The following is a 27,989-nucleotide window of genomic DNA, read 5'->3' as shown; positions in this document are numbered from 1 at the left end:
AAGCCAGTCCCTCCCTGTGGAGTGTGTGTGTTGAGGACAACAGTGTAAGCTAAGCAGCCCACCTGGCCAGGTGGATATGTGTGTGTGTGGGGATGATGCTTTGATGCTGTCACTTGCTCCTCTGGGTATTAGTCCCCTCTAAGTGCTGCTCACAGGCTGTAGTGCAGCTACTTGAGGTGGCTGAAGGATACTTTGCTCCCTTACCTGTACCAGGGCTACGAAAATGGGGGGCGTTTCTGCTCCTCAGGTACCTCTATTTCTGGTCCAGTGTGATGAGATACACTGAAACCTACAATACAGGTTTTTATGGGAGGTGACTCCTGTCACTTGGACTGGATACACCATCTGTACCTTTCTCATAGAACCACGAACGCTTGGGCCAACAGTTGCCATGTCTGAGATTTAGCCTTGTGATTCTGTTCCCTGGGGAAGAGATCCAATTAAAGGGATGCCCTGGTGACAGGAGCCTGCAGAGAGAGGGTGAACAAGGCTGTGCCAGCCTCCCCACCAGTCCCAGTTACTCAGGCAAAGCCTGAGTTACCACTTGACACTGCTCTTTGTTGGATATTGAAATAGAGAGGGGACAGATGAAGCAAAGGGGACATCTGAGGGAGAGATACGGGGTGTCTGCCAGTGACCCATCACGCATATGGAGCAGTCCAGAGGGAATGCGGCTTTTCCAGCACCTGCTTCAGAAAAGGCTGGGGGGTGCAAATGATGCCCCACGCTTACAAGGCGCTTACAAAGTGTCATGGGTTCTGATCCCATGCAGCTGTCTCCTGCCACCCCAGGACACCAGTGCTTGCTTTCTTGGTCCATGGTCAGCCTGCAAGGACCATGACCAAAAGGCATGGGAACGGGGCATGCTCCCCAACACTTCTGCTTCCAGAGACTGAGCAGCAGCAGCCCCACCAGCTGACAGTGTGCTCCCCACTGCTGACAGCTAGTCCCTGGCATCTGCTGCCCCAGCTGAAGGAGGGGGACTCATTTACCACCCCAGTGCCACACACAGCAAGGGCTACATGGCTTGTGGGGAGAGGGTGAATCTCTCCCAGAGAAACACCTTGAAACACCTTGTTTAGGGAGAGTGTTATCAGCACCAGCTGCCAGAAAGAAAGCTTTTTTGGCAAGCCAGGGAGCATCTGGGAGATGAATCCAGCAAAGTCCTTCCCTGGCCCAGGCTGTGGTAGCACTGTGCCCAAAGGGTTTGCTGCATTTTTTGTGCCCACCCTTGGCCAGGCAAGTGAAGCCCTGCAGCCCTGGCACGCCCATGGGATGGTGACCCTGAAAGCCCTAGGTCCAAGTGGTGCCTCTTCTCTTCTTTGCCCTTTTCCCATGACATCCCTGACCTGAAGTTCAGCTGTGTTTATCCCACCTCCTGATAATCCTGGCTGCTTTCATAACCCAGGTGTGCTCTGTGCCAACCCTTTTCCACTGTGTACATTTCTGGGGCTCTGGTCTCCTCAAACAGGGAGAGGAGGAACTAGAAACCAGAGGGCCCTGAAGGCAGTGGACCTATAGCCCCCCCACCAAGGGAGCCCTTTGCAGGAGAGAGAGCAGGGACAGGCCCTTACTGGGCTTACTGGCCTTCCAGGGGGCAGATTTTAATAAAAAACAGCATAAGGATGAGGCAATCTTCCTGCCTCCTCCACTCACTTGATCTTTTTGGGTCCAGCCTGTCTGGCCCCACCAGTTTAGGGTTTACCTGTGACATGTGTTTGTGTGGCTGAGTGGCTGACTGATTCGGTTTAAACTCAGTCTTAAGAAAAGATGAAACTCCAGCTTTCTCAAAAGACTCTCCTGAGGTGTGAGAAACCTGCAGAGCAGCATCATCCCTTTCCTGCCAGCACCAGCTTCCACAGAAAGTTTAAATCAGTGCTCACCCAAAGCTGCCTTGATATTGAACAAGTGCAAAATAACTCTGGGCAGATTGGTATTTGTATCATTACAGAGGTTTAAAAAGAATACTCTAAAAAGCACTGTAAATCCATGGAAGGAGATTTTTGCTCTCTGCTGAACAGCCTGCACAGTAACAACCAAGTAATCAAGAAAATTGCCACGCCCTGGATTGATGGGAGTGCATATGGTGTCCCTCATCCCCCCTACTTTTGCTGCCTCTAGGGCCAAGAGAGTGCATTTGAGAGGCACTTTCTTGTCTGTGGCCATCAGTGAAGGAGTTGGCAAGTGTCTGGGATGTGGAAAATGCACACAGTAAAAGCATGCTATGCTCTCACTTCTCCTGAGGTCCCCTTGCTCCACTGGACTACACAAAAGAAGGGAAGCTGGCTCTGTTCTAACACATTTTCAGCTCCTCCTGGGACATACTCTAGCTACATTTAAGCCATAAGTGGCACTACATCAGCTTGGAAGACTAATTTCTTGAAAGTCTAGTATGGGCTCAAGCACATCCTTCCTACCTTCAGTTTGCAAGCAAACAACTAGCACATGGCTTCACATAACACCTTGCCAATCTGTTTCCCAATGTTACATTAGTATCCTTGAGTTTTCTCTCCCATCCTCTGGCTTATATGCGAGGGACTCTGTAAGTGTGGAGGGGAAAGAAGGAGGAGAGGGTAAGCATCATTTCCACCTCAAATTTACTAGATAAAGGCAAGATGTCCTGTGATGCGTTTCAAACCAATACCTAGGAGGGCTCTTTACATTGCCAAGAGATTCATAAGACCCAAATGTCTCTACATTGCCCTTCATTGCTGGTAGGCAGAGTGGGTAGGGCCCAGCCTGGCCTATTCTAGGCAGCACTGAGCCTGAGGAAAGGGGTTTGCTTGCCAGGAGCATATGGATATGTGGTAGCACATGATACCATGTAAAAACTCATGGGAGAGGAAGCCTCTAAAATGGGAGATTACAGCCTCATACCATCAGGAGTTTTTAAAAAAATTATTACTATTAACATCATCATAATCATTATGATTTTGCTTTGATGTTGTTTCTACTTTGAAATAAAAATATTACATGTCTTCAGAACATTGGAAAGAGAGATCTTTTCCAGCTGAATTAAATACCTACAAGCTCCTTTCCTATTCTTGATTATGCAAGAACCCAGCATGATGCAAGTAAATAAATACTGGAATATAGATGCAGCAGACACAGATACATACAGGATTAAAAGGTCCTGTCTTTCCTCTTGCATTTGCTGCTTGGCTTCATATTTCTTAAACACTTAAAACATCAAATCAGCTTGCTTCATTCAAGAAAAGTAGCACAGAGAAGCTATAACTGTCTTCTGCACGCTCAAGCAGCTGATCTCTTGCCCAGAGCAACCAGCTTTGAAGAAGCCAGCATCTCTGCCATTCTCCCCTGAGCTACAATCTCCCAGGTGACCCACTCCAACCCATGGAGAGCTGTTGCTGCCACTCCACCGGCCATTAGAGGAACCACATTCATGAGAAGAGCACCAGTCTCTTGTAGTCAGGCTCTCTGGCTTTTTATTAATTAAATATTCCATATACAAAGTACTAAATAAATATACAGCTGTGTCAGACACCTGTGTATCATACACACCCACTTGGAAAGCTCTATGCATTTCTATATGAAATATCATGGAAAGCTATTTACCAAATGCAAAGCAGGCTACAGAATGATTCAACTCTGCAGACTCATTGCTCATCACCAGGGTGCAGTCCACACAGCACGTACAGACACACACACAAATGTTCACTCACTCCTGGAACAAGGGCATCCACCTTCCTTAAGCTGGCTGCTTGGGAAATGTTCAGGTTAATGCCACAGACACACTCCGGAGCAAGCAGAGCTCCAAGGTGCATGTGATTAAATGCCACCAGGGTATTGGAAGCAGCTGCACAGAACAGGTTTTGTTTGCAGGGATCCGCAGTCAGGGGTTGTAGGGGTGGGGAAGGAGGATTTGCAGGTTGGACAGGCACCTTGGGGTGCTTGGTCAGGAGCCTGAGTTAGGAGGGTGGCTGATGCTACAGTGCAAATCAGAAAACATATCAAAGTAAATAGGGGTAGATGTTTTCAAGTCTTTAGATTTTCTCTCCCCTCTTCACCCTAGGTGGTCCCCATGTGATGAGGAAGGGGCTGAAAGTGAACATGAAGAATTAAAAAAGAATACACTTCCCAGCCCTCCCTGTCTCTTCCATGCTGCCTGAAGGAAGGCCAGGAAAGGATGGGAGTAGGCAAGAAAGAAATGGTGTATTGATAAGGGTGCTCTCGGTAGTACTGGAGATGTGTTCATGGAGGAGTGGGGCTGATGCTTCTGTTCCTTCCTCTTCTTCCATCACACACAGGGTGCAGGCATACCCACAAGCTATCAAAGCAAGTCCTGGCTGGGGCAGAGATGGTCACAAACGCAGCTAATCAGCTTCCTGCTGCTCTAGCCCTACAGCATTCCTGCTAAAAATAGTCCAGGACAGGCTCTTCCCAGCATGTTCCTTTGTCAGAAGAAATGAGCTCCATACCACAGACAAAAAGAGTGAGCAGGACCAGGATGTGTCTGAAAGCTGTGTGTGAGGAATGAGAGGGGCTTACAAGGTGTGTGGGGAAAAGAGGACCCCTCTTCTCTTTTGCCAGTGTGTGTTGACTCTGTCTCTTTTGCAGGATGACTCACTTGTCACCATGTAGCCCATTCCCCACACCTCTGCTGATGGGCACTTAGCCTTTTTGCTCACTGTGGAACTGCTACATGGGGCCTTTCCCACCGGTGTAGTCATGGTATGGGCTTGTCCGGGCCTTGGCCCGAGGAATGGAGAAATCATTTTTGGGATCAATGGTCTGAAAAGGAAGCACAAAAGTCTTTACTTTTCAAAATTGGAGAGAATTAATAGAATAAAGCTTACAAAAATCGAAAAAAAAAAAACAAAAAATAAAAAAGGAGAGGGAGAAACAGAGCTGAAGGTTTCCTGAGCATGTGATAACTGGGGCTGTGGAAGAGAATCATGGCAGAACAAATCAGTAATGGAGACACGTCACCGGAGGACATGTGGGGACATGATGTGAACTATGCTGTGATCTTATGGAGGACTGTTGAATGGACATGGGGACACACAGGCTGCCCACTCTCGATCTGCACTGCAACTTCCAGTGATTGTTGGTGGGAATTCAGGACATTCAGGGCATGGGTTATGGAAAGGAACGTGACCTAATGAGGAAAGGGTACAGTCTACTGCAGGAACAGTGCTCAGAGAAAGGACTTCTTATGTGATGTCAAATCCAGAAGTACTGAAAACAACAACCTCAGACTTTGCCTCAGGCCCCTCTTGCCTTCCCATGTCCCTGTACATATCAGAGCTCCCTCCCCCTAGCCACAAATACCTCCATGAACACGTTATGGTATCGCCTGGCTAAATGTAAAGCTCCTGTCTACATCCATAAAGCCTACTCTAGGTCCATCTGTCTTCACCCCTTCTCCTTCAGGACATAAACAGTAGCCTACATGTGAAAAAGCTAAAGTGGGGTGTGAACTTACCTTCATCTGAAACTGAGAAGAGTATGGGGAGTAGCTGTTGTCTCCTGTGTTTCCTGAATCACAAGACAAAAGTAGGGGAAAGTTAGTGAGTTAATGTTATATGGTAGCCTGAAAATACCCTGTGAGGGAGACTCACAGGGCCTGTGGCTATGTTAGCTGCTGGTTGAGTCTAATTGAACTATGCAATATGCAGGCGGGAATGGGTTAAAATCTGCAAGTGGGTGACTTGTAAATATTTCCTTATGAAAGCAGGAATGAATGGTATTGTAAATAACTGGACATAGGTGGCCTTGGAGTTTAGACACCTCCTGTTGCCTCACAATTGCTGTCATCATCACCAGTCAAATCCCTCCCATGTGCATGTACAAGACCCCCTCTGTGGTATTCCCTGGGAGAGCACAGCCTTTTTCAGCTGTTCTCTTACAAACCTGGAGGTCTAACTCCAGGGATAAATGTGATCTCAATAGCAGATCCACAGGGAGTGTAGTCACATCTACACATAGATACGGGAAGCCTCAATTGATAAAACATGTTGCTTTGTCCAAGTAGGTATGAGAAATGCCTACAGAGAAATTTCTGTTTTTCATACAGAAAAGTAAGACCTTCTTGCCTCCTTTTTAGATGAAGGGTTCATTTCTAAGTGGATAATGGGAACCATACCAGAATTGGGAATAAATAATCTCCAAGGAATAACCTGGAGATGTCTGAGGAGCTAGAGCATTGCTAAGAGACAACCAAAACCTCAATTTCTATACAAACTTTCCAGATATAACAGAGTCATAAGTACTTATGTCTCAGCCCTGATATGCAGTAAGTCTCCTAGTCAGTCACTCCTACATATCTTTGGCTTTTATATTGGTCTTTACTCTTTTCCCTCTTGTCTGCAGATTAATTTTCACTTCCATTTCTGAAGTTTCACCAATCAGAAACTGTTTCCTACCTCTAAATTATCCATCATCTTCAAAACCTTTCTTGTAGCCCTCCTACACCTTTCAGCTCATTAGTGGTGCATGTGCACATAGGACTGGGGAACAGTGGAGTCATTCACTTCACCATACCTTGCACAAGTTCATCTTGGGTGTAGGCACGGTTGTCCACTCCAGTTGCCTGCTTTATGAACTTGGGTTGGCAGAAGTCGTTTTCTGGAGGGTAGTCCTCCAGCTTCAGAGGGGCAGTGAGGAAACAAATTTCAGGCACGATATACATTATCAGGAAGACCCATCCATTGGACACCAGAGCAATGGCCACAACAGGATCATCCCAGGTTTTTTTGTTTAAGGCTGTGTTGCCTTTTGTGAGCATAGTGATCCACACTACCCAAATGGCAATGGAGAACAGGACAGTGACAAAGATGTGTGCCCCATGCCTCTTCCAGCTTTTGTATGACCCACAGAATGTGAACATGGAAACCAAGAAGGTCAGAGCCATCAAGAAGAGCACGTAGATCAAAAGCATGACAAAGTCTTTGTTAGTCTTCTCCGCAGACATAGTCAGAAAATCCTCTCTCTGGTTTACTAGCATGGTGACCAAATACTCAATACTGATCACAATTTGTACCAGGGCAAAGGAAACAATGAGGAGCAGCAACACCAGCCAGGAGAATGGCTTTCTTCCTCTCACTAGTTTGTTGAGATTGCATGCATGGGCGAGGAGGCACGAGAAGCAAAGAGCAAAGATGACTCCAAATAGGAAGAAGCGAGCAGGGCGAGTCCTTTCATTGAGTTTAATGATGAAGGCAAAAGTGAGACCAAAAACACCAAGTGTGCCTAAGAGAAAGAAGAAATAGACAGAGAGCATGTGCCGCTTGCTGTTGTCTTGGACTTTGCAGATGAGAAAGAAGAGTGAGCAGATGAGGAAAATGGTGACGAGGATGCCAGCTGCAGCCAGTGACTCCAGGACAATCCCCCAGGCCTCCTCCATGTCACAAAGCAGGTAATAGCTTTCATTGATGCTGCCACAACCTCGGGGAGGTGACGTCATCCTCTCGCCTCCTTGGACAAACTCTTCGCAAAATGTTTCCCCAAAGCTGTAGAAGCAGAAAAGACACAGGCTGTCATATCCTAGAATCCTAGAACAGGTTGGGTGGGAAGGGACCTTAAAGATCACCTAGTTCCAACCCCACTGCAGGGACTCCTTCCACTAGGCTAGCTTGCTCAAAGCTCCAGCCAACCTGGCCTTGAACGCTGCCAGGGATGGGGCATCCACAGCCTGGGTGCTGCCAGCAGTGAGGAAGGAGACGCAGGGCAGACTCCCACCTTCACCCCACTAGGAAAGGACACCACAGTGCTAAGGACATGGGGCGGTGGGAGCAAAGCCATCCCTTTGTTTGGCATCAGCTCTCTATCAAGGTCAAGACAAGCCCCTTAGCAGGTAGCAATTCACCTTTCTTGTCCTCTGCACCATGCCTGGGAGTGCGGGGAGCAGGGAGAAGGTGAGCTTTCACAGCTTTTGCTGCCACACAGCACAAAGCCTGAACTGCCTTGTCACTTTTGTGATACAAGGGCAGCTGTTAGTCATAATACAGTTTACACTCTTTTGACAAGTTCAGACAACATATGCACCTTGTGCCAGTGAGGTTCACAGATGAGCAATGCAGAACAGGAAACTCATTACTCTGTTTCTTTCCACTCTTTTGCTTTCCCTGCTTATCTTTGGTTTATGGGTATTAATGAAGGGGAACTTTAACTGCCTTTTACCCTGCAGATAGCTAACCTAGATTCCTCCAGCATAGCTCTTCTCACTCCAAATTAAATAGCAAATGTAGGCCACCAACCATGATCCCCTAAACTCATATTCCTCCTAGCAAAGTAGTAAGAACCATCCCAAAGACCTCAGTCCCCTCCACAGAATATTGCTTTACACTGGCTGGAAACCTGACATGTCAGAGGTAATGCACGAGAAATAACCATCATATTACTTCTTGAGGGGTCCATAAATTAAGGATGGACAAGGTCTTGAATGCACCCAGCACATTCCTGCTGTCTCGTCATGACTAGCTCAGTGCTTTCTGCATAAGCCCGGCTTAAGTCTGTCTTGCAGGAGATAAGAGTGCTGTTTAGATGAGCTCTGCCTATTGCCGAGGGGAATGAAGTTGCCTACTTCCTTGGGAGCCTGAAGCATGTGCAGAAAACACTGCACAAGGACGTTAGGCACTTTCTAGGCACCAAATTGCTCAGTTAAGATCAGGTATCTAAAATCTATCAAAACTGAAGTTTAGATACAATATTGCCATAAAACTTGGGGGAATATAGCCGTAATGACGACCCACACTGGAAAAACAAGGGCTTTCTTTTCTGATATATATAAAGAAAAATAAACCTTGCAAAATTTATTCTTCAGTGCTTGCCATGCCGTTTGCCTTGATTTCCCCCCCTACAGAACAACATACTGCAGTTATGAGGATGATTCTAAAACCCTTCCAAAAGATTTTAGGGAGTATAGGTTGAATCTTCAATAAATGGCAGTTGACCTAATCAGGCGATGAATGAAGGGGAAAAATATCACTTTTTCACTCTCAGATCCACATATGCCTCCATGTGACCTGCTTATAAATGCTGGAATGTTTTCCCAGCTTTTAACCTTGCTGTGTAAAAGGAGATGTGCAGCTCCTCAAAAAGGTGGCTACAATAAAATGCAAAGTATTTAAAAATGTGGGATCTCTGGACTCGTGTGGAGAAAACGGAATTAGTGAATAACACATGCAGGTGTTTACAAAACTCATTGTTCGCAAAATCTGGGGGATAGCTGAAAGATATCTGGATATTTGTGAGTAATAAGTAATGAACCATTCTGAAATCCAGAGAGCAAATACTACAATTTTATCTACAGACATTTACTGTTGATCAGATTAGCTTTGTCTGTTCACAGCTCCATAGACTGGTGCTCACTGTTGGGGCAGGCGGAGAGTCCAGAGAGCCAGGGTGAGACCCTAGGGTAGCACAGAGCACACCCATAGCCCTGGGTCCTGACTGGTGCTTACTGCAAGTGGTACTCGCCACAGCCAATTGCCACAGCCCTTGGAACAAATAGGATGGAAAGGACCTCACTGCCTTGGAGAACTGGACCACTTGTGCTTATTTCTGCTCCCTTTTCTTTTTTTTCCAGTGTAGATGCTCTATGAGGCATGAAGAGTCTCTGCCCGGTCTTCTAGGTGAGTGTTGCGCCCCCCCCCCCCAGAAGCTGAATCTTCTCATCCACCACCTACAGAAGTGTCTGGGATTCCCAAAGGGCTCTGTAGTCAGTGCAAGGGAGCCTGTGCTGTGGTTACTTCACAGTTCACCCCAAATCCCAGCTCTTGCTTTAGGGCTGAGGTCTTCTCCCTCCAGCCCGAGCCTACTCTCTCATTGATACTTGTGTATACACCCACCCAGTCACAAATTTCAAACTGTTTCCCAGGAAAGTCTGCAATAACTTCCCCACCTCCAGAAAGCTTTCTCTGTTGGCTGTGGCATATCATGCCCCTGCCCTCCCACCCTCTGCATGCCGTCCCTCCCCAGCCACAGGAGGCAGCTGTGCCCTGGATCCTGTAGGTCATTGCCTTGAATTACCTTTCTGGGTCCTCCTGGAGAAGGCACCAGGGAGGCTCTGGCTAGAAGAGGCGAGTTCCCTCCAAACCAGTAACACGGTCACCTTCTCTTTTGCAAGCCTGTCCAAGCAGCAGCCCTGTGCTCGCCCTCCTTGGGAGCTTTAACAGCTGGAGGCTGGGGAGGTGTGGCTGAGCACGCCTGTTCCAGTTCCACCGCCTCTCCTCGCAGCAGCAAGGGCTATGAAAATACGGTCCCAGCGCCAGGAAATGAAGTCAGGCCTCCTGACGTCAGCGGGGCACTCACCCCTGCATTGGGGTGGAGATGTTGCCGCTGCCTGTCCCGGCCCTGCGACAGGACTGAATGTTGCTCAGCCAAGCACCTGATAAGGTGCTCCCCTGCCCAACTCCAGGCACCCACGGGTGGGGACTGTAGCTATGAATAGCAGTGCATCCCCTCCCTGCTCCAAGCCTTTTGTCTCTTTACATGCTTTCTTGCCTGATAACTGCTTGCAAGGTGGAAGATGAGGAGATTGTAGGATGCAACTGGGCCCACAGCACCTAGAAGCAGAGTGGTTTCAAGCCCGGCTCCAGACAGTTTACTCGGGGTTCTTGCTGGGCGCTACATTTTGGCACAGGGATGCATCTGCTCCAGTCATCCCTTCCACCTCTGCCAGTGCGAGCCACGTGCACCTTTCCTGAAAAGGACAGTTTGCCTTTGCTGGCGCAGTTCTGTCTGCTCACAAGCACTGAGTCACTTTGTCCAAACTGCTGGCCTCAAAAGTTAATGAACAAAGGTGATGACGAATTCCCCCTTACCCTACATTGTGCCTCTGGCATGACACACCCATCGGCGCAATCCCATCCACAGCCCTGAGTATCTCCAGTATGTTTATGACTACATCTGTTATTTTAAATATTACTCACTGGGAGTATTTTATTATCCTGCTTAAGGAATTGACACCAGGGTCTATCCACACCGAGCACTCGGTCACTACAGACAGCCGCTGAACCTGGAAATCCCTCCCACTCCCTGGAGGTTGTGCTCATTCCCAAAACCAGGGGAGTTTTGACCATGTTTTTTTGCCCATCGTTGTCACATCTGCACGTTAATTTTATTTGTTTGTTCATTTGTTTTAGGGCCCCTGGTTTATTTTTGGGTTCTGCTCCCTTTCGATTGCCACATGTGGAGGTTGCAACAAAACCCATACAAGAGAGCCTTCTCTTGCACACCCCATAAAAGTACATGAGTGCCTGCAGGGATGAGGGCTTACTGAGTGAAAGGCAACACTCAGTGCAGTCACTGCTGGGTGGGCTGTGCTGAGCCCTGGAACAGTTCCTCATGTCCTTCCTGCTTTCATTTCAGTGTAAAATCCTGAGGCTTCTTAGGAAAAGACATGTCAGGTTTCTTTACATGAAATTAATCTGAACTTTAAAGTAGGTCTCCCAGGCTTAGTGAGCCAGCCAAGAAGGAGGCAGTTGTTAAAAATGAGAGGAGGAAAGGAAGGTGAAGAGTTTAGCACCAGCTCAGTGGGACCCAACCTGTCTAGGAAAACATCCCAAGAGGCTTTTAAAGGTCACTAGTCACTGCCGGCCTATTTGCATCTTGTCAGAGCACATTATGGCTTGCCAACTACTTCCCTACATTTACATAGACAGACAAAACCCCATGGAAGGCAGCATGTAAAATTATATCAGGGGAAAAAAAGAAGATAAGAAAAGTAACACTGACATTTTCCAGAATACCTGAGAAATCCTTGAGAGTCAGTCATCAAACACACCCTGTACCTTAAAAAGGTTAATAAATGGGGATACGTTTAAAAAACCCCAACAAACAATAAACCATCCCAAGTGACCAAGCGCTGCTGACTCATGGTAGGTAGCCTGAGAGATGGTGCCCATGGCTCTCATGCTATGCCAAGGAGTGAGAGGAATCACTGGTCTACGTGGACAAGTACAACGGAACAACAGGTGAGAGCATTGCCACCTCAGTTTAAGGATGGGATGCAACTTGCAGATAGGGGCGCCTGAATTTAGATGTCTGATGGTTATTACCTAAATGTAAGGTGAGTGTCTCAGCTCCCAGACAGCCAAAAGTTCAGAAGGGCTGGCCCAGCACATGTGCCAGGTGCCTACTGCTGTGTACATTGAAATGCTCCCAGGTGTGGTTACCTGGATTACCTGGGGCCTCACCTTAATTGCTTAATATGCACACATCAGCATATAAGTGTTATTTGAGATGCCACAGGGCATCCTGCTCAGCTTCCAGGGACCACTCCAAGAGCACATGGGTTTCCTGTACCAGATCTGGCAGTCCTGCGCAGATGGTTTTTATACATTTAGGCATCTCAAATCACCTTTGTAAGAGCAATTTGCGTACTGAATCTCCACTGTTTATTTAGAACTGAGATGCCCAGTTTATATGTAGGTACCTAGATGCAGACATCCGTGATCTGGACTTTATTCTGGTGCAGCAGCATAGACAAGTAGTTCGTTGAAGGTACTGTAGCTTAGTCGCCTGTAACTCAGTCACCAGCACAGGGATGGCACATAGGACACAAGAGTTGTGGGAAACCACCCTTCTGGAGCATCAGTTCACTCTGAATAACACAGGGGATCTCAAATAGTAGGAGGATGGTGGGGGCAATTAAATTGGCTCTTAGGTGTCTACAGAGCAGACTTCATCTCAGGCAGTCATCCAGATTCCCACTGGTGTAAAGACACACTTCCAAGGAAGTTTCAGTTGAACAACAAACCATATCACACCTGAGAAGTATCTGTTTCTCTCCAACAGAGGTGGGGGGAGACAAGATAATGATTTCAGATACAGATATTTACATTTGTCAGCTGGATTGCACAGCAAGACTCCGAAATAATTTCAGCACAATCCAGTGGCAAAATGATGGCAAGCTCCTTTAGGTGGGAGGCTGTTGGTAGCAAAATAGCTTGCTTTGGCCATACTGCAGCCCTGGACAAGGAAGCTGGCTGCTGGTGAATGGGAAGGATTAACGGCTACACCTGACATGGAGAGGCAAGGATGGCAGCAGGGACTGACACCTCCTCTTCCACTCCTTGGCAGCAGAATAAGACAGAGAAGGAGGGCCAGGCTCTCCCTCTGTGTCAGCTCCTCTTCTTACATCTTCTCACAGCTGGTATTGCCTGGCCCTGCTCCCTCCTGGGGTGCCAATGCCCACGGTGCCGTGGGCCAGCCCTGCTTGGGGCTGAGGTGCCAGCAAAGGGCACAGTACTGCAGCCCCTCTCAGCTCAGCCAGGTCTCGGGGAGAGTGCACATCTGGGAGGTTCAGGGACCTAGTTAGTGTCTTTTATTATGCCCAGTAACAAAGCAAGTAGGTGGCTGGGGAGAGATGGTGCTTGGCGCCCTGGAATGCGTCTAAATAATGTGTTTATTTTTGGTCACTGTTATTGGCTGTGTTGTGAATATGCTTGTGCCATTCCTCCTGCTTAGCTACCTGTGCAGTACATTGGGAACACAAAAATAGCCATGCTTTCTTAAAAAAAAATCCCCTTCTGCCAGCACTTATCATAGTCATACTGAACTAACATTACAGCAGCCTCCACCCTGTCCTGCCCCATACATCTACTTTAAAACAGTTCAGGTATAAACATTATGACACCCTTGGAACAGACTGGTACAGAGGTGATGGGTCTTTGGCCCAGGAAGCCAGCTTGGAGCACCTCTGCCTTAGATAAGGAGCTAAGACGAATTCAGGGGATGTCATTACTGCAAAGGGACATGTGGCAGCTCCACATAACACTGGGCTTTCTCCTGGGGATCCTGTCCCTGAATTCACTCTGCTCTGGCTCTGAAAGAGTAATCTAAGGATTACCAAAAATTCCTGTCTGAGAGTTGAATCCTTTTCCTTTGGAAGTGAAAAGTGTAGCACCAAAACAGAAATGTTACCTAAAAGTACTGCAACAGAAACTCATACTGGTGTCCTTCAGAGATGTTACTTGTCTCTGCAGCCCTCGGCTACATGCTGTGCCCCCTGCTATTTTCAGTCTCAGGAACAAAATAAACATTTCTAGTATGTAGCAGTGATAATGCTTTGCTTTGAGTGCTGATCACTGCCTCTTCTCAAAGTTCTCTTCTTTAAATGGTTTTGGCCAGATCCTCTCTATTCCTGGATCCTAAATGCCCAGATTCCTGGTACAGGATGTTCTTTTGCTGTGATGGGGAGAGATTTGCACAAGGAAATGGCAAGGAGACTTCTTGTAATATTGAAATTGGTGCTACTGAGTGTATCTTACAAACAGACACTTTCAAACCTGTAAATTATCTGCCAGAGCATTCCCAGTTGGTGAGAAGACCCTGCTTCAGGAAATGCAATGGAAACAGACTGCCTGATCCTCCACCAGGATGATAATGCTCTGTGGTGCTGCAAACAGGATCACTTCTGTATGCAAACCCAGGTATGGCCAGCCTAGTACTTGGAAACCCAAGGGTAGGGGGTGGCTCCTGGAGCACCTGCTGAAACAGTCTGAGTTCATGCCTTAGACTCCCCCTATCCCTCTGGGGCAGATGTCACACTGTCTTTCATACTCCACAAGTGTGGAAGCCAGAGCAAGAATGAGCAGAAGTAAGTGGAGAGTAGCTCCAAGCACCTGTGGCTGTGATCACTTTGGCTAGGAAGAACCTTTTCACACAACAAAACTGATGCTCTTGCAGGCTGTGAGCAAGTTAAAAAAGAAATAATTACACTTGTCACCTCCTTTAGGACTTTCATCAGTATGCTAATGAACATTTCACTCAGGACAACTGGTGTAGTGTCCTAGAGGTACCCTGAGCAGCTAAGAAGGCTCCAGCCCTCCTTTATGGCGTTAAACTTACTTGCTTTTGTGCTGATGTCTTCCCAAATTAGCAAGTTGTACTGATATGAATGAGTGGGTATTGTGTGTAGACAAGATATTTGGGGAGAAGTGTGTAACTCTCAGGAAACAAGGGATGTGAAAATATACCAATGGTAGGGATGCTGCCTAATACCCCCAGAAAGGAAGACATGCCAAAGGAGATCCAGGAAAACCTGCTTTCTCTCTCCCCAAAAAGGCTAATCCCAAGGCTAGGGAAATGGTTTAGGAGAAAGAGGATGTCTGGCTGCACTTGGGCTGGTGAAGCCTGACAGAGACTCAGCACAACACTCCAGGAGTCACCCTTTACTTTCCTTGTGTGCCAATCCTCATTTTGGTACCCTTGCCTGGCTCCTAATGCTGCTCCCTTCGGTATTCCTTGCCTGCTGTGCCTGGAGTACTTTTCCCTTTGCCACTCCACACCCTGGCATTGAGATGATTGGCTGATTGGCTGAGATGCTCACTGAGGGAGGCTTAGGCCTTCTTTCACACCGGTGGCTGTTGTCAATAGATGTTCTCAGACAACCACCCCTACCTGGCATCTGAGGATAATTTCTCCTGCCAGCATTGCCTTGGATAAGAGACCTTGCAGAGGACTGCTTCCACACAAGAAGCATTCCTGGGAATCAGGTTGCACACAAAAACTCCCTGCTCAGCGATAGAGAAAATTGTGCTTTACTGCTCCTGGATCAAATACCACCACAGCAACACAAGGCAAACCTTGAGCTTCCAGCATAAATCGATCCTGCCTTTCATACTTCAGCAGGAAGAAAAAGCATTCATAGATTTTATTTGTTATCAACAAGCTTCCTGCTGGTACAGATCTGTGTACCCACACAGCCAGCATAGGAGCCAGCAAAAACTCAATATTGTCCATCCTGGTTAAATTATAAAAAATACAATTGTATTAACATGTTTAATCTTAATCAGACACATCCTATTGAGCAATATGGCTGGGCACAAATGTGCTATTCACTCAAGAACCATGGTCTGGAATCAGCAGCAGTTTTGGTTGGTGCTTGCTATCCAACCAAGACTAATCATTAATCAATGCTGTGATTTTTCTTGAAGGAAATGGGTGGCAGGGGAGAAAAATATAAGGAACAATTGTAAGGCAAGGTCAAGTAATTGAATTCGCAGCCTATTGCTCCTGAATATTTTCTTGCTGTTTAAAGCATGTTCCCAGGGCAGACAGTTCTTGGTCTCTGGATGCTACAAATCCCAGTGTCACCTCTTGGAGCTGGAGAACTGCTGAGGAACCACATAGGTCCCTGGGAATCCCAGTCAGGCTTCAGGTAAATGTAACCAAGGAATACGATAACACACAAGTCTTTAGTACTAGCTTGACAGGAATACCTTACTGCAGCCCTAGGAGAAGTTTCTATTCTGTACAGTTACATCTTCTGGGCTGTCAAGTACTTGGTGGCAAAGCTCACCAAAAATGGAAGTGGGGGCTTCTAGCAGCGGTCTGCTTCACTGATATAGCCATTTCCCAGCAGCCATGGCATGTACAGTGTATGGGGCCCTGTGATTTGAAGGAAAATGGTCTGTGTTCCTCTGGGCTTAAGGTGGAGTGCTGTGAGAGCCATATCAGTGCTGACCTGGCAGAAACACCAGTGAGTAATAGTTGCCAGATTATACATATAAATGGTTCATAAAGCCAACACCTCAGTTCTCCTTCCTAGTTCACCCTGGATAACATTTGTTGCTTGACTGTGATTATATATGACCATAAAAATGCCTTTCAGGGCACCTTGAATACTCATAGATACATAGAATAGTATGGGTTAGAAGAGACCTTTAAAGGTCATCTTGTCCAATCCCCTTGTAATGAGCAGGGACATCTCCAACTATATCAGGTTGCCCAGAACCATATCCGGCCTGGCCTTGTATGTCTCCAGGGATGGGGTATCCACCACCTATCTGGGCAACCTGTGCCCAGAGATTTTTGTGAATGTTTTACCACCCTCCATTGGAAATAATTTTTTTTCCTCACATTCAGCCTGAATTTCCCTTCCTTTAGCTTAAAACCATTATCCCTTGTTCTATTGCAACAGGCACTACTAAAAACTCTCTCCCCATCTTTCTTATAGGCCCCTTAAAAGAACTGAAATGCCACAAATAAGGTCTCCCTCAGGCCTTCTCTTCTCCAGGTTGAACAGCCCCAATTCTCTCAGCCTTTCCTCATAGCAGAGGTGTTCCAGCCCCCTGATAATTTTTGCAGTCTTTCTCTGAACCCTTTCCAACAGGTCCGTTTCTTTCCTGTACTGAGGGTGGGATCTCAACCTGGAAACCCCACCTGGAGTAACCATGAATGGAGCCCTAGCTCAGCCCATGCTCCATTCCTTCCTCAGCTCAGTGTGCATGTTTTCCTGCTTTCAGCATGCACAAAACACCTTTTCACTCAAATCCTAAAGACTCCCCTCCTTTTGGAAACCCAGAAACCAGGGGAATTGCTCTGCAGACAGTAGCAGCTTGGAAGCACTTGGTTTCTGGCACAGGGAGGTGGCATACCCTGGGAGCCTGAAGGCCTGGTGCTCCTCAGGCATGCACAGACAGCAGGGGCTTCCAGCCTTGCAAAAGGAGTGCAGGTGGCAGCCTAGGACCCTCATGCTGGCTGAAGGTTATGAAGCTGGCTGGGCAACAGAGCTTGGTATCCTTCATTTAAAAGGCCAGCACATTGCTGGGCACCTTTCTTGCACTTGGCACAAGACAATGCATGCAGGCCCCCTTCCACTGTTTCTTCCATCATTAAGGTTGTACATTATTGTGAGTATGTTCTTCTAATTTTGAGGACAACACAGGCACATCAGTATCCCCAGATACTGCCTCACTAGAGGCCCAGGACTGCAGTTCAGCTCTTCACTCCTCACACCAAAATCCTTTCTTGAATTATTCACCTAATGCAGTATTTGCCATGAGTGTTTAGTTGTTGCATTAACATGGAGGTGTTCCGAGTTCCCTCCTATCCTACCTGCTAATTACATCTGATGTTTTACGATCACTCCAACTTCCTAGTATTGCCGATGTTGTAAAGCTCCCCAAGGAACATAGCAATGTTCATTCTGTGCACACCTGCTGCATCTGGTAGCTTAGCAGCATAAAAATCTATGACATAATGATACACATTCGTGTAGCTGTACTTTGGCAAAATGAGGGGGAAGCAGTGCTTTATTCTGTCTGGTTAACTAAGGCAGAAATTTAAAGGGGTGTGTTTAGGAGGGTTGATAGCATTCCTGTTCCAGCTGCTTGCTTTTGTGAAATGATGCCTCCCTTTGCAGTTCCTACGCAATCTTGGTGGGCACATAACCACAGACAGACATGCATACCTGTGCGCAAGCACACACGCACCCAGCCCGGCCTCACCCAGCCCCACATTGCCTGCCATGCTTCTGCCTCTGTTGTTTTAGTGTCTATTAGAGCTCAGTGAAAAGCAAGAGTTGGAGCTTGCAAGGGTGCTGTTGGAAGTGGCAGCCAGGTAGGATGAGAAAGAGGGGGTGTTCACAAGCCCAGAGCACCACTGGAAATTGTTTTCTATAGAAAATTCATTGCAGGATGCTTAGCACATGCTGCACTGCAATAGGACCCCTGTGTTTTCTTCGCAAAGCCAGGTCTGAAAGACCTGCACTCTTTAAATGCTGTCTAGCTCAGTGGCTGCACCATGTTAAAATGGAGCACTTGAGGCCATAGATTTGAATCCTAGCCAGAGAGATTAAGTACTTGAGAACTGAAGCTGAGGCCCTAATGTAATCCATTTCACTATTCTCTGTTTAATTCAATCACAATAAAAAGTGGAAATCTCAAAGGAAGAGTTGACTGGAAAATGCAGTCTGTACATAAAATTCCTACTTTTACTGTTTTAAGTCCTCTGACTTAAAATATAAATCTCCAAATATGCAGCCTTAAGCACACAGTTGCACATATACAGATGAAGGCACACACACACACACACACTCTTCCTCACTCCTTTAGCCAAAACCCCATCAATCCATTAAGAGTTCAAACAAATTTTGACTGATGATTCAGACCAGCTGAATCTTGGTTTGCTGCTGGGATAGTTTCTCTGTCTCACCTCATAGTTGCATTTAACTCCTCTCCTGATTTCAGATAAACTTGTGTGGACATCTGCCACCTTACTAGATGGTCACTAAAGATATCATAAACTTGCCACATTTGCACAGATCTAAACAAGCAGCAATGCTGGGTTAGAAAAGAGCATTACACTGTTGAGTATGAAGGAGCTGCCATAGTCCTGGAACTTCCGGCCTAGATGCTGTGCCCAGGCAAGATCTGAACTAGCCAGAAAATACAGCTGATTGCTATGTCTCTGGCTTTGATTATTTTTCTTCCAATGTTCTTGCAACCCAGGAGCTTCCCTAAGCTAGAGGAAAGAATGTCAGTGTGCTGCCATTATTAATAGCCAAATGGCAAGGACTTGGCTGGAAGGGAGAAAGTTTACAAAGCTTCTGGTTTGCAGTATGGAGAGAAAGAGAGCATGTGCTTCAATTTGGACCAGTAAGCTCAACCCAAGAAACCCCCTTCTGGCCCTGCTGTGCTCCTTTCATCTCACTTAGCTGGCTACTGGATGGGAAAGATGAGCAAGCTTTCTCATGGGAGTCCCCATGCTTCCTGCTGCTCTCCAGATACAGCAACCCTGACTGTTTTGCTTAGTAAACAAAAGCGACACCCCTTTGTGACAGCCATACACAAGGGAAGGGTTTAGTGAGGGCTTAGTTGCCAGTTAACCTCTTCAGAAATGCAAACACAGCTTCAGCTAATGGTATGAGCAATCCAGGAAAGTGTCAAGAGATTAGGGATAGCTTTTGGTATATGCATGATATGGCAAAGGGAAGCTTCTGCCCCAGGAAACCAATTCTTCTCTTCCTTGGCTGTTGTATGGCCCAATAATCCCTTTCTTGTTCACTATTAACAAACTCCCATAACAGACATGCATTTGCAGTAACAAAATACTAAGTGGCACATGAGCAGCTCTCCTGAAAAGGCTGTAAAGTGATTTTTCCAGAAATCACTGGCTGCATACAGGACTTCACCCCAGGGTAAAACCTAGCAGCAGCTGTTGGGCACCAGACGCTGCTGTTACATTTCAGCTAGCATGCTATATTCCATCTCTGGGATCTGCAGGGATGTTCACTTCATCATGCAGAAAATCCACTGCCTTTGTGCTTACATTTTAAAAGGCAAAAGGAAGTGCTCAAGGCCAGGTTGAGCAGGGCTTTGAGCAAGCTGGTCTAGTGAAGGTGCCCCTACCCATGGCAGGGGATTGGAACTGGATGATCTTTAAGGTCCCTTCCAACCCAAACCATTCTGTGATTCTATGAAATCTTGTCTATGACGTCCTGCTTGGCACCCTACACATCTTGTCATGGGTGGGGTAATCTAAAATACATTCTTAAAAATACCCCAAGCCCTATGCTGTACATGAATGAAGGGATCCCATGTATGTTACGGATTTGAACAATGTTATTGCTGACTGCAAGGGCTTTATCAGGTTACAACACCATGATGTACAGAGGGGTGAAATTCCCATGAGATCTTATGTTACACTGAACTCACACAGCAAATCTGAAGCTGAGTTGAACAGGAACAAGCAGAACTAAACCAACTTCAGTTCTTACCTGACAACCCAAATAAGAACTAAGTCCAGCCTTTAATGATCCACGTCTGATCAGCAGCATGGTTTTACTAGTGGTAAAGGCAAAAGAAAGTGGCAATCCACGTGCATGATTCTGCCAAACAAAACACATTCTGGATGTATTACATGACAATCTGGTTTCTTTAGCAAACGCAGCATCTGTCACAGTCCTGTTCCAATTAAAAGACATGTCTGTGTTTACATAACAGCTGATAATCCCCTATCTCCGGAGTGGTTAACCTAGATGTCCAACATTGTTAAAAACCTCTGTTGACTAACTGAAATCTGAATTTCCTAACTGCTCATTTATCATCATCAAGCAGAAAAATAACACTGTTGAGGCTGTTACTAGTTAGAACATATCCTAACCTTCCAGGACAACACAAAATTTGGGTAAGTTTGCTCTACCTCTAAACCATCCTTCTCTTTACTCACTGAAATTGTTTAAGATTACTACAATTAGTGAGTTGAAAGAAGTTGCTGAATATAAGTGAACAGTATTTTTCTAACAAGCAGTTAAGCAACATCATTAAGCAGCAAGAGGCTTGCCCAGAGAACCCAGAAGGATCTCCATTGCTTTCTATCATTTACCTCATTGCTTTGTATATTCTGCAGCATCTGTGAACACAGATCCCTGTCAGTCCCTGAATGGCTGAGGTGTGCAATAGAAGGACCTCCACCTGCACAGGGACTGTAGTAGCTTCTTCCAGCAAGAGCACAGAGGTGTCTCCTAGAAAACCATCAGGATGACAGCCACACAGGAACTGCTGAGGCAGCTCCCATCTCCCCTGAACCCTGCAAAACACAAGGAAGACAGAACTGGAAGCAAACTGCTTGGGCAGGCAGCAGCCCATAGGCTGGGAGAAGAGCCTGAAGGACCATACTGCAGTGCAGCATGAACAGCAAAGAAAGAAGCAGCCATGGGGCAGTTTAGGGACCTGGTGGCAGGCTGTTTGGTGGGGCAAAGCTGGGGAGAAAGGAGCAGGGCAGAGTGCAGAGGGTGCTTAGAAAGCAGGATACATGAATGAGACCTTGGTGAAGGCTGGAATTCAGACATGTAGAAATGGCTAAAAGTGTGTGGGGGGGAAAGATGGGAGGTCCCTCCAAAAAGCACCAAATAATAGAATATTAACAATGCCACACATTCTATTGCATACTGAACACAAGGAAATCTCCCTCACGTAGTTTACCGAACTTGGCAGGCCTGAGCTACTTGCAGGAGCAAAGCACAGGTTGCTAGATACTATGTGAAGGGAGGCCTTGGCTGATGCTTTCAAAGGCATAAGTCAGCCCATGAGGCAAGGCCTGAAGGCAGGGAGTGCAGCTCCAACCAGCAACCTGTGGGTGGAGGGGCTCCCCTAACCCAGGCCATGCAAGGAGATTCCTTCTCCCTCAACCATAGGACGGGTAGCTTCCCAGCTGTACGCCTCTATGGGTTCTACCACCCCACGATCTCCATCACTGAATGCTTCCAAAGGTTAGGTGAATCCCTTGGTCAGCTTTATCTGATCAAATGATGGGAGTGGATGGGATAACGATGCAATCCCACAGATAGTGAAGGGGAGCAGGAAGAGGCAAACTGCTGGTCTGGGCAGTGAGATTCTGCTGAGCAAACAGGTGAACCTGTTCTGGTGTACCAGTACAGCCTTTTATGTCAGGCAGTCCTGGCTTCTGCTGTGGGGGTCAGCCTGTCGCTCACTTCAGTCACAGAAAATCCCTCCAGCTGAAGCAGAACCTGGGACAGTGCACAAGCTCAAACCTCTTTCCTTCTATCCAGGATTCATTTTAAGGCTCAGCATAGCTCCTGGTACAGAGTTAGCCTGCTTTAGCAAAGCAGACAGGAATATATGTATTTGTCCTGCCCCTGCAAAGGCCAAGAAGATAAGTGTCCACATCACTGAAGCCATTTCAAAGTAAGGTCACCCAGCCATTGCTGGCTTCAGCTCTACTTGTCAAAGGTCTTTCCCACCAAGAGAGATAACAGCTCCATGCAACTCACCATCCAACTATAAAGAGGGACTTTCCACCCCCATCAGTCCTTCTCTTTATAACTGTATATTCACATGTCAATAACTACTGCACAGTCCTTTTGACAGACTTCAGCATATTTTTGGGTATTAAACCATGAGCTCCTTGAGGCAGAAAAGCATCTACACCCCTGTACCTTTCCTGTGCTACCCATGTAAATTGGTAATACACGGTCCTGTATATCTGAGGTGATCAGAGAAGCAAAGGGCTAGCATGGCTAACAAAGCTGAACACTTCCACCAGAAGGCTGTCCTGGACTAAGTAGAAGAGGCTAAAGAATATGGTAAAGGAGGACAGCTCTCAAAAGTTTTTATCCATGTGTGCTTAGCACACGACGAGCAAACACTGCCACTTCAGGGGCTCTGCCTTCCTTTCCAGGGAAGGACAGAACAATTAGCTTTCCAAAGGGCTTTTTGTGTGGTTGGTTTTCTTTTTTTCTTTTATTTAATTTTGTTTTAAAGGCTTATTTGCTGCATGTGCAAGATACAAACACACTTACCAAAGATTTCATTGATACTATGCCTTCCAGCAAGCTGCCCTTCCATTGCACAACAGGTTTATCAACCACAGAAGGCTAGCAGGACCCTCCACTAGCCACGTCTTTTTGTATATCTGCTGCTTCTACTGAATTTGAGAGCCACAGCTGTCTGCTATGGGATTTTCAGAGGAACACAAACAGTCCATGAAAATACAAGACAAAGGCGAATAGTGACAGCAATTCCAGGAATTCCCCTTCCATGAGCTTAACAAAACCCTGACAGAAAGGGAGGCTTGTCACTAATCACAAAGAGCCCTTCATCTCCCAGACCAGGTGGCAGCATCTGACCTGGGAAAGCAGGACTGGCATTTTCAAAGAGGGGACGTAGTCTGGCATTCAGTGGATGGATCTGCAAAAGATAATCTTCTGAACTACACAGAGGCAGTATAGTTGGAGTAAAGAAGATGTATCTCAGTCAGGGGGAGCCCTGGAAGAAACAAAGGATCACAAAACACTAGCATGCTTTGCAAGGAAGGGTTCTTTAACAAACTCAGATGAGATGAGCAAGCCTGGCTGCAGCCAGCCAGCTGAACATATGCAGAAGCAAAGCTATCTCTAAATTTGGGAACAGGCTAGAAAATTTATTTCTGACATTTGTTCCATAGATCTTTGATAACCGTTCCTCACTCTGCTATCCATTTTAGAGAGCCAATACTTCATTTGCATTTTTATCTAAACTGCTTTTGAAAATTGGAAAGATGATTCCAAGATTTCTAGTTAACAATAAAGCAATTCTCACCAAGTGGCTGGAAAGAGCCTAAACTAAGATACACTCAAGTTATGTATGTGTATCTAATGGAAAATAGTAAATAACTCTACAGAATCTCCAAGAGTCATCTCAAGACCTGCAACTGTAAGGAACGGAAAGCTTATTCTTCTCAGGCTCTGTCAAAGGAGGCTGTTAGACTGTCTGCTTCATACTGTTGAGAGTGTTTGGAGAAGACCAATCTTTAACAACCAAACAGAGCCTCTGGCATGCACCAAGAGTAAAGATTTAACACACCTGTAAGCATGCACATGAGCAGCAGTAATAGGAAATCACTAGTGGCAAATTTCTCTTTCTGAAAACAGATTGAGGGAGAAAAAGTATAACTTCTCCACTTATGATACATCAAGCACAGGAGCTGGCAAGGACAGATCAGGCTGGGTATGTTCTGTTATAAATTCCCTTCACGTGAGCTATATAGTAAAGACAGTAGAAGATGAAGTATACCCAATTACGTGCTTGACTGGGGTACCTTAATTTCCATTGCTTTAAATAAAATTGAATGAGCCTCCATTCCCTACCAGGCTTGCTCCACAGATCTTGTGCCCTAGTGTGTTGCTGCTGCAGGAAAGTAGGTACTTTTGTGACTCCAACTCTCATTATGCAAAAGACTTATTTTTCCACCTCACAGCAAAAGAATTTCATGGTTTAGCCCTGCTCATGGAATGGAGCAGCTGGGCAACAGAAACCACACAAAGGAATTACTTTCTCCTGGAAAGTCAGCATAACAAAAGCAATTCAACCTTATCATGCAACACTCCCTCCACCTCACACAGGTGATTTGCAGAGAAAGTTTTGCTATTTGCCTTTCTGTACAGAGAGACATGTTTATGGGTGAAAATCTTGAGAAGATTAAAGGGGACTTAAATCTGTCCAAATGGGAGGCATGCCTGAAAAACTGCCTTCCTTGACAATATGAAATGCAGAGGAGAAGAAATGGAAAGAAACGGTAGTCCCTGAGAGGCCTGTCAACAGGGCTCCTTTCTGCCTTTGCTAGGATTTGAATGGAAGACATTTACCCCTTTTTTGCATAGAAAGCCCATATTGCATTGCCCTTTTCCCAGTAGCCTTTAGTAAGCACCAAGGCCAAGGCAGAAGCTTTTGACAGACTCCTATCCCTAGAATTTATCTTAGGGGTAGGCAACAGAGCAACATGCACATCTCTGCAACAATGAAGATCCTCCAGCAAGAGAAGTCAAAGATAAAAATAGTCCTCTTCCCTTTGGGCACAAAAAAATACCCCTTGTTAACCTGTAGTAAACACCTTCAGGCTTCTAGTCCCCTGACAAAGCACTCGACAAGCTCCAAGGTCATCCACCCCTCCCCCCCATCCCCACTCCCCAGGACCTACAGTATCAACAGTGGAAGACTGCACAGTGCTACTGTCTCCTACTGCACAACTAGGCATAACCTTGACACCATCGAACATACATCCTACATCCATAAAACACAACATATCACGTTTAGGAAGGCATGTATGTGTGTCCCCTGGGGCTTTGGAAGAAGAGAGAAAGTGCTGTCTTCATAATAAGTTTCTGTATTTAAAGGGTCCTCAGGAAAAGATACAGTACTTGGCTGTATTCATCCCTGAGCCAGAGAGAAAGTGACCATTCCCATTTCTTAGGTGTCAGAGGAACAAAACATCCTTAGCTCTCCCTTTTAAATATTGCTGTTCAGAAGTGCCTTTCATAGTGTGACAAGGAGAAAAAGCTGTGCCTTTTAATTTTTTTTTTCCTTTTCTTTTTTTTTAATCTCAGGAGTTAACCCAAAACTTGGGATTCTGTCAGAAACTCGCCCTCCTGATTCTCTGTGTTTACACAGTCATAGCTTTACCCTCCTGAAAGTCTCCTGATAAGTGGATACAGAACAATAAAAATTCAGAATGACAACATGGACAACCTCTAGCACAGAAGTTGGATTTTTACAGTATTTGTTCTGCAACATTTACAAGAACCAATTACTCACTTGAATGTTTACAGATGCTTTTCACATGCCGCTGCAGGCAAACCACAACTTCACATTTATACAATGTCAATGCTTGGTATGTGTCTGCATCTTTCACAGGTCATGCAATTCATTCCATTCCTTCTTAAGTGCTTCCAAAGGCTTTTAGGTATTTTGGATATTTTCCTTCTTCAGCATTTGGCTAAACTGGGAACGTTTATTAGTTTCAGTCCTGCTTTGTAAACTAAGAACCTGAAGATCCCCGAATCACTTCTTACTCAGAGTTCCCACCTAAACTGAGACTGTTCTCATCACAAATTAATGGTGCTGCTAAAAATCATCACACTTAGTTCTCCCTCTTGGTCATCTCTACTTTTGGAGGGCAGCCAGGTCCTTGAACAGGCTGTGTTCCTCATGGTTATTTTAAGCAGATTTCAGCTCAGGCTGTCACCACAGTAAAAAGCCTTGAATTTCCCACCTTGATTCCCAGCTGTGCTTTCCTGCCCATGTCTTTCCTTGTAGTCCCTGGGCAGAAGGTACATGGCACTGGGGAAATGAGACAGGCAAACCCATTTCCGACAGGCCAATTCAGTGCAGCTTCTGCTCTGGCCCACTGTGTGGCTGCAGGGATCACTACCTTTTGCAGTTATTGTTGCTTATCTTGAAGTCAGTTATCCACACTGATATCAATCTTTAATTTTACTCCTCCCATCCAAAGGACTGTCCTGCTCCTGCTAGTTGTAGAGCATTTTAATGAAAGACACTAAATCCCCATTCTTTACTATCTGAGTTAGTTACCTAAGTAGTGCTAAAACCTATAAATCTCTATTTAATAGATGTATTGTGAGTATAAAACAATCACCTTCTCATTATGGACTTGGGAGATGCAGAATTGTTTCAAACTGCAAACACCCCTACTGAACATCTTCCGAGAACACAGCTTTCATCTAAACTTCATTTCAGTGTCAGCCACAAAAAAAATAACAGGTTGCATTAGTCCAATCCTACCCTACATCACACTAAGGTTAATCCTCCATTTCAGCTCCCTGCTGCGTGAAGACTCAGAGCTGTGCAGAGGTGTGCTTCAGAACTGTCCCTCAGGAGTCCTCCTGACTGAACAAACACAGACATCCATTGTACAAAAGTATGCAGCCATGCACATACCAGTGCTGGTATTTTCTGAACTGTCTTTTATTCAGAGAGAGACAGGTCTCACTCCATTCCTTTCCCCTCATGTTTCATTACAGATTTGGCTGTAGCCTGGCTGCAAATTCTGTTTTGACCAAATACATCTTTAGACACTCCCTATTCCACTTCAGTTATACAAACACTCTCTAATCTAGCACTCATGGTGTAGTCACAGTAAGAAACTATTTCCTGACACCTCAACTGGTCGAGATATTTTTAGTTGAAATTGAATGCACATACCTGTGGCAGGTGAGGCACCAGCAAGACTGTGGGTGTGGTGAAACCTCTGCTTTTCTAGTGCCAAGTGTTTCTACAGCTTGCCATTCCAAACCAAGGGATGTGGCCAGCTATCCAGGAGTCACTCCTCTCAAGGAGGCTCTAGGCCTTTTCACAAGGTGCAACTCCACTTCTCTGCTATTCTTGCAACTGCAGAGGAGAGTTAAAAAAATCTCTGATACCCATCGAGGACACATGCCCTCTGCTGTTACATCCTCCCACACAGGAAAGAATACAGAGAGATGCTAAAGACCCCACCAGTCTATTGCATAGCTGGGAATAAGACCAAGAAGATTTCCAGAGACCTAGGAGCCTCAGATGCATTTTGTCTTCATTTGCTGACAGCAGGACCAACCTTGTCCTGATTGTGAAGGGTAATGAAGGATGGAAGACCAGTCAGGAGTGTTCCCTTGCTCCATAGGGAATGAGCATTTGCATATCAACCCATGTGCTTACTCATTCTATTCATCTGGTGCATTCTAGGGCAGTTTCCTTTTACCTGTGGTGATCCTTACTGAAGAGCCCTGTAGAATTAACATTCTCATTACTTGGCTGCCACCCCTAAAACTCTGCACTAGGGCCCACTGAAAATGCACACTCTCCTCCTGCCTTACAAGTATGTTTTTAACAGTCAACATACCCAGGATCTGTACCCTTACTTATCTGCCACTGATCTCAGACTAGAGCTATCAGACTTGTGGGTTTCTGAGTAAATTGCTACCAAGAAAACCCAACAAAGTAAAACCACTCACTCTTCTCACA

At 46.0% G+C, this 27,989-nt stretch overlaps 1 protein-coding gene across 3 annotated transcripts; it reads right to left on the bottom strand.

Moving 5' to 3' along the window:
• Positions 1 to 2,884: 2,884 nt before the first annotated feature.
• Positions 2,885 to 27,950, bottom strand: LOC133267914 (retinoic acid-induced protein 3-like). 3 transcript variants are annotated; one of them, XM_061450611.1, is made up of 6 exons: positions 25,785 to 27,950; positions 22,111 to 22,222; positions 20,471 to 21,282; positions 6,505 to 7,472; positions 5,447 to 5,499; positions 2,885 to 4,752 (listed from the first exon to the last, which is right to left on the bottom strand). In XM_061450611.1, exons 4-6 carry the CDS (start codon positions 7,424 to 7,426, stop codon positions 4,660 to 4,662), a joined length of 1,068 nt encoding a protein of 355 aa, XP_061306595.1. In that variant the 5' UTR covers positions 7,427 to 7,472; positions 20,471 to 21,282; positions 22,111 to 22,222; positions 25,785 to 27,950; the 3' UTR covers positions 2,885 to 4,659. The 3 variants fall into 3 exon arrangements, with proteins under 3 accessions (XP_061306595.1, XP_061306596.1, XP_061306597.1); XM_061450612.1 differs by having other exon boundaries at positions 20,471 to 22,222; positions 25,785 to 26,497; positions 27,188 to 27,950; XM_061450613.1 differs by lacking the exons at positions 20,471 to 21,282; positions 22,111 to 22,222; positions 25,785 to 27,950 and adding an exon at positions 9,994 to 10,775.
• Positions 27,951 to 27,989: the final 39 nt, after the last annotated feature.

This window comes from Pezoporus flaviventris, unplaced genomic scaffold (genome assembly GCF_033815535.1).
Source record: "Pezoporus flaviventris isolate CSIRO_AGI_PZ_B2104156 unplaced genomic scaffold, CSIRO_AGI_Pfla_v1 ptg000011l, whole genome shotgun sequence".
Classification (NCBI taxonomy): Eukaryota; Metazoa; Chordata; class Aves; order Psittaciformes; family Psittacidae; genus Pezoporus; species Pezoporus flaviventris.
The sequence above is the reverse complement of the archived record's forward strand: the minus strand, read 5'-3'. Positions and strand labels throughout refer to the sequence as shown.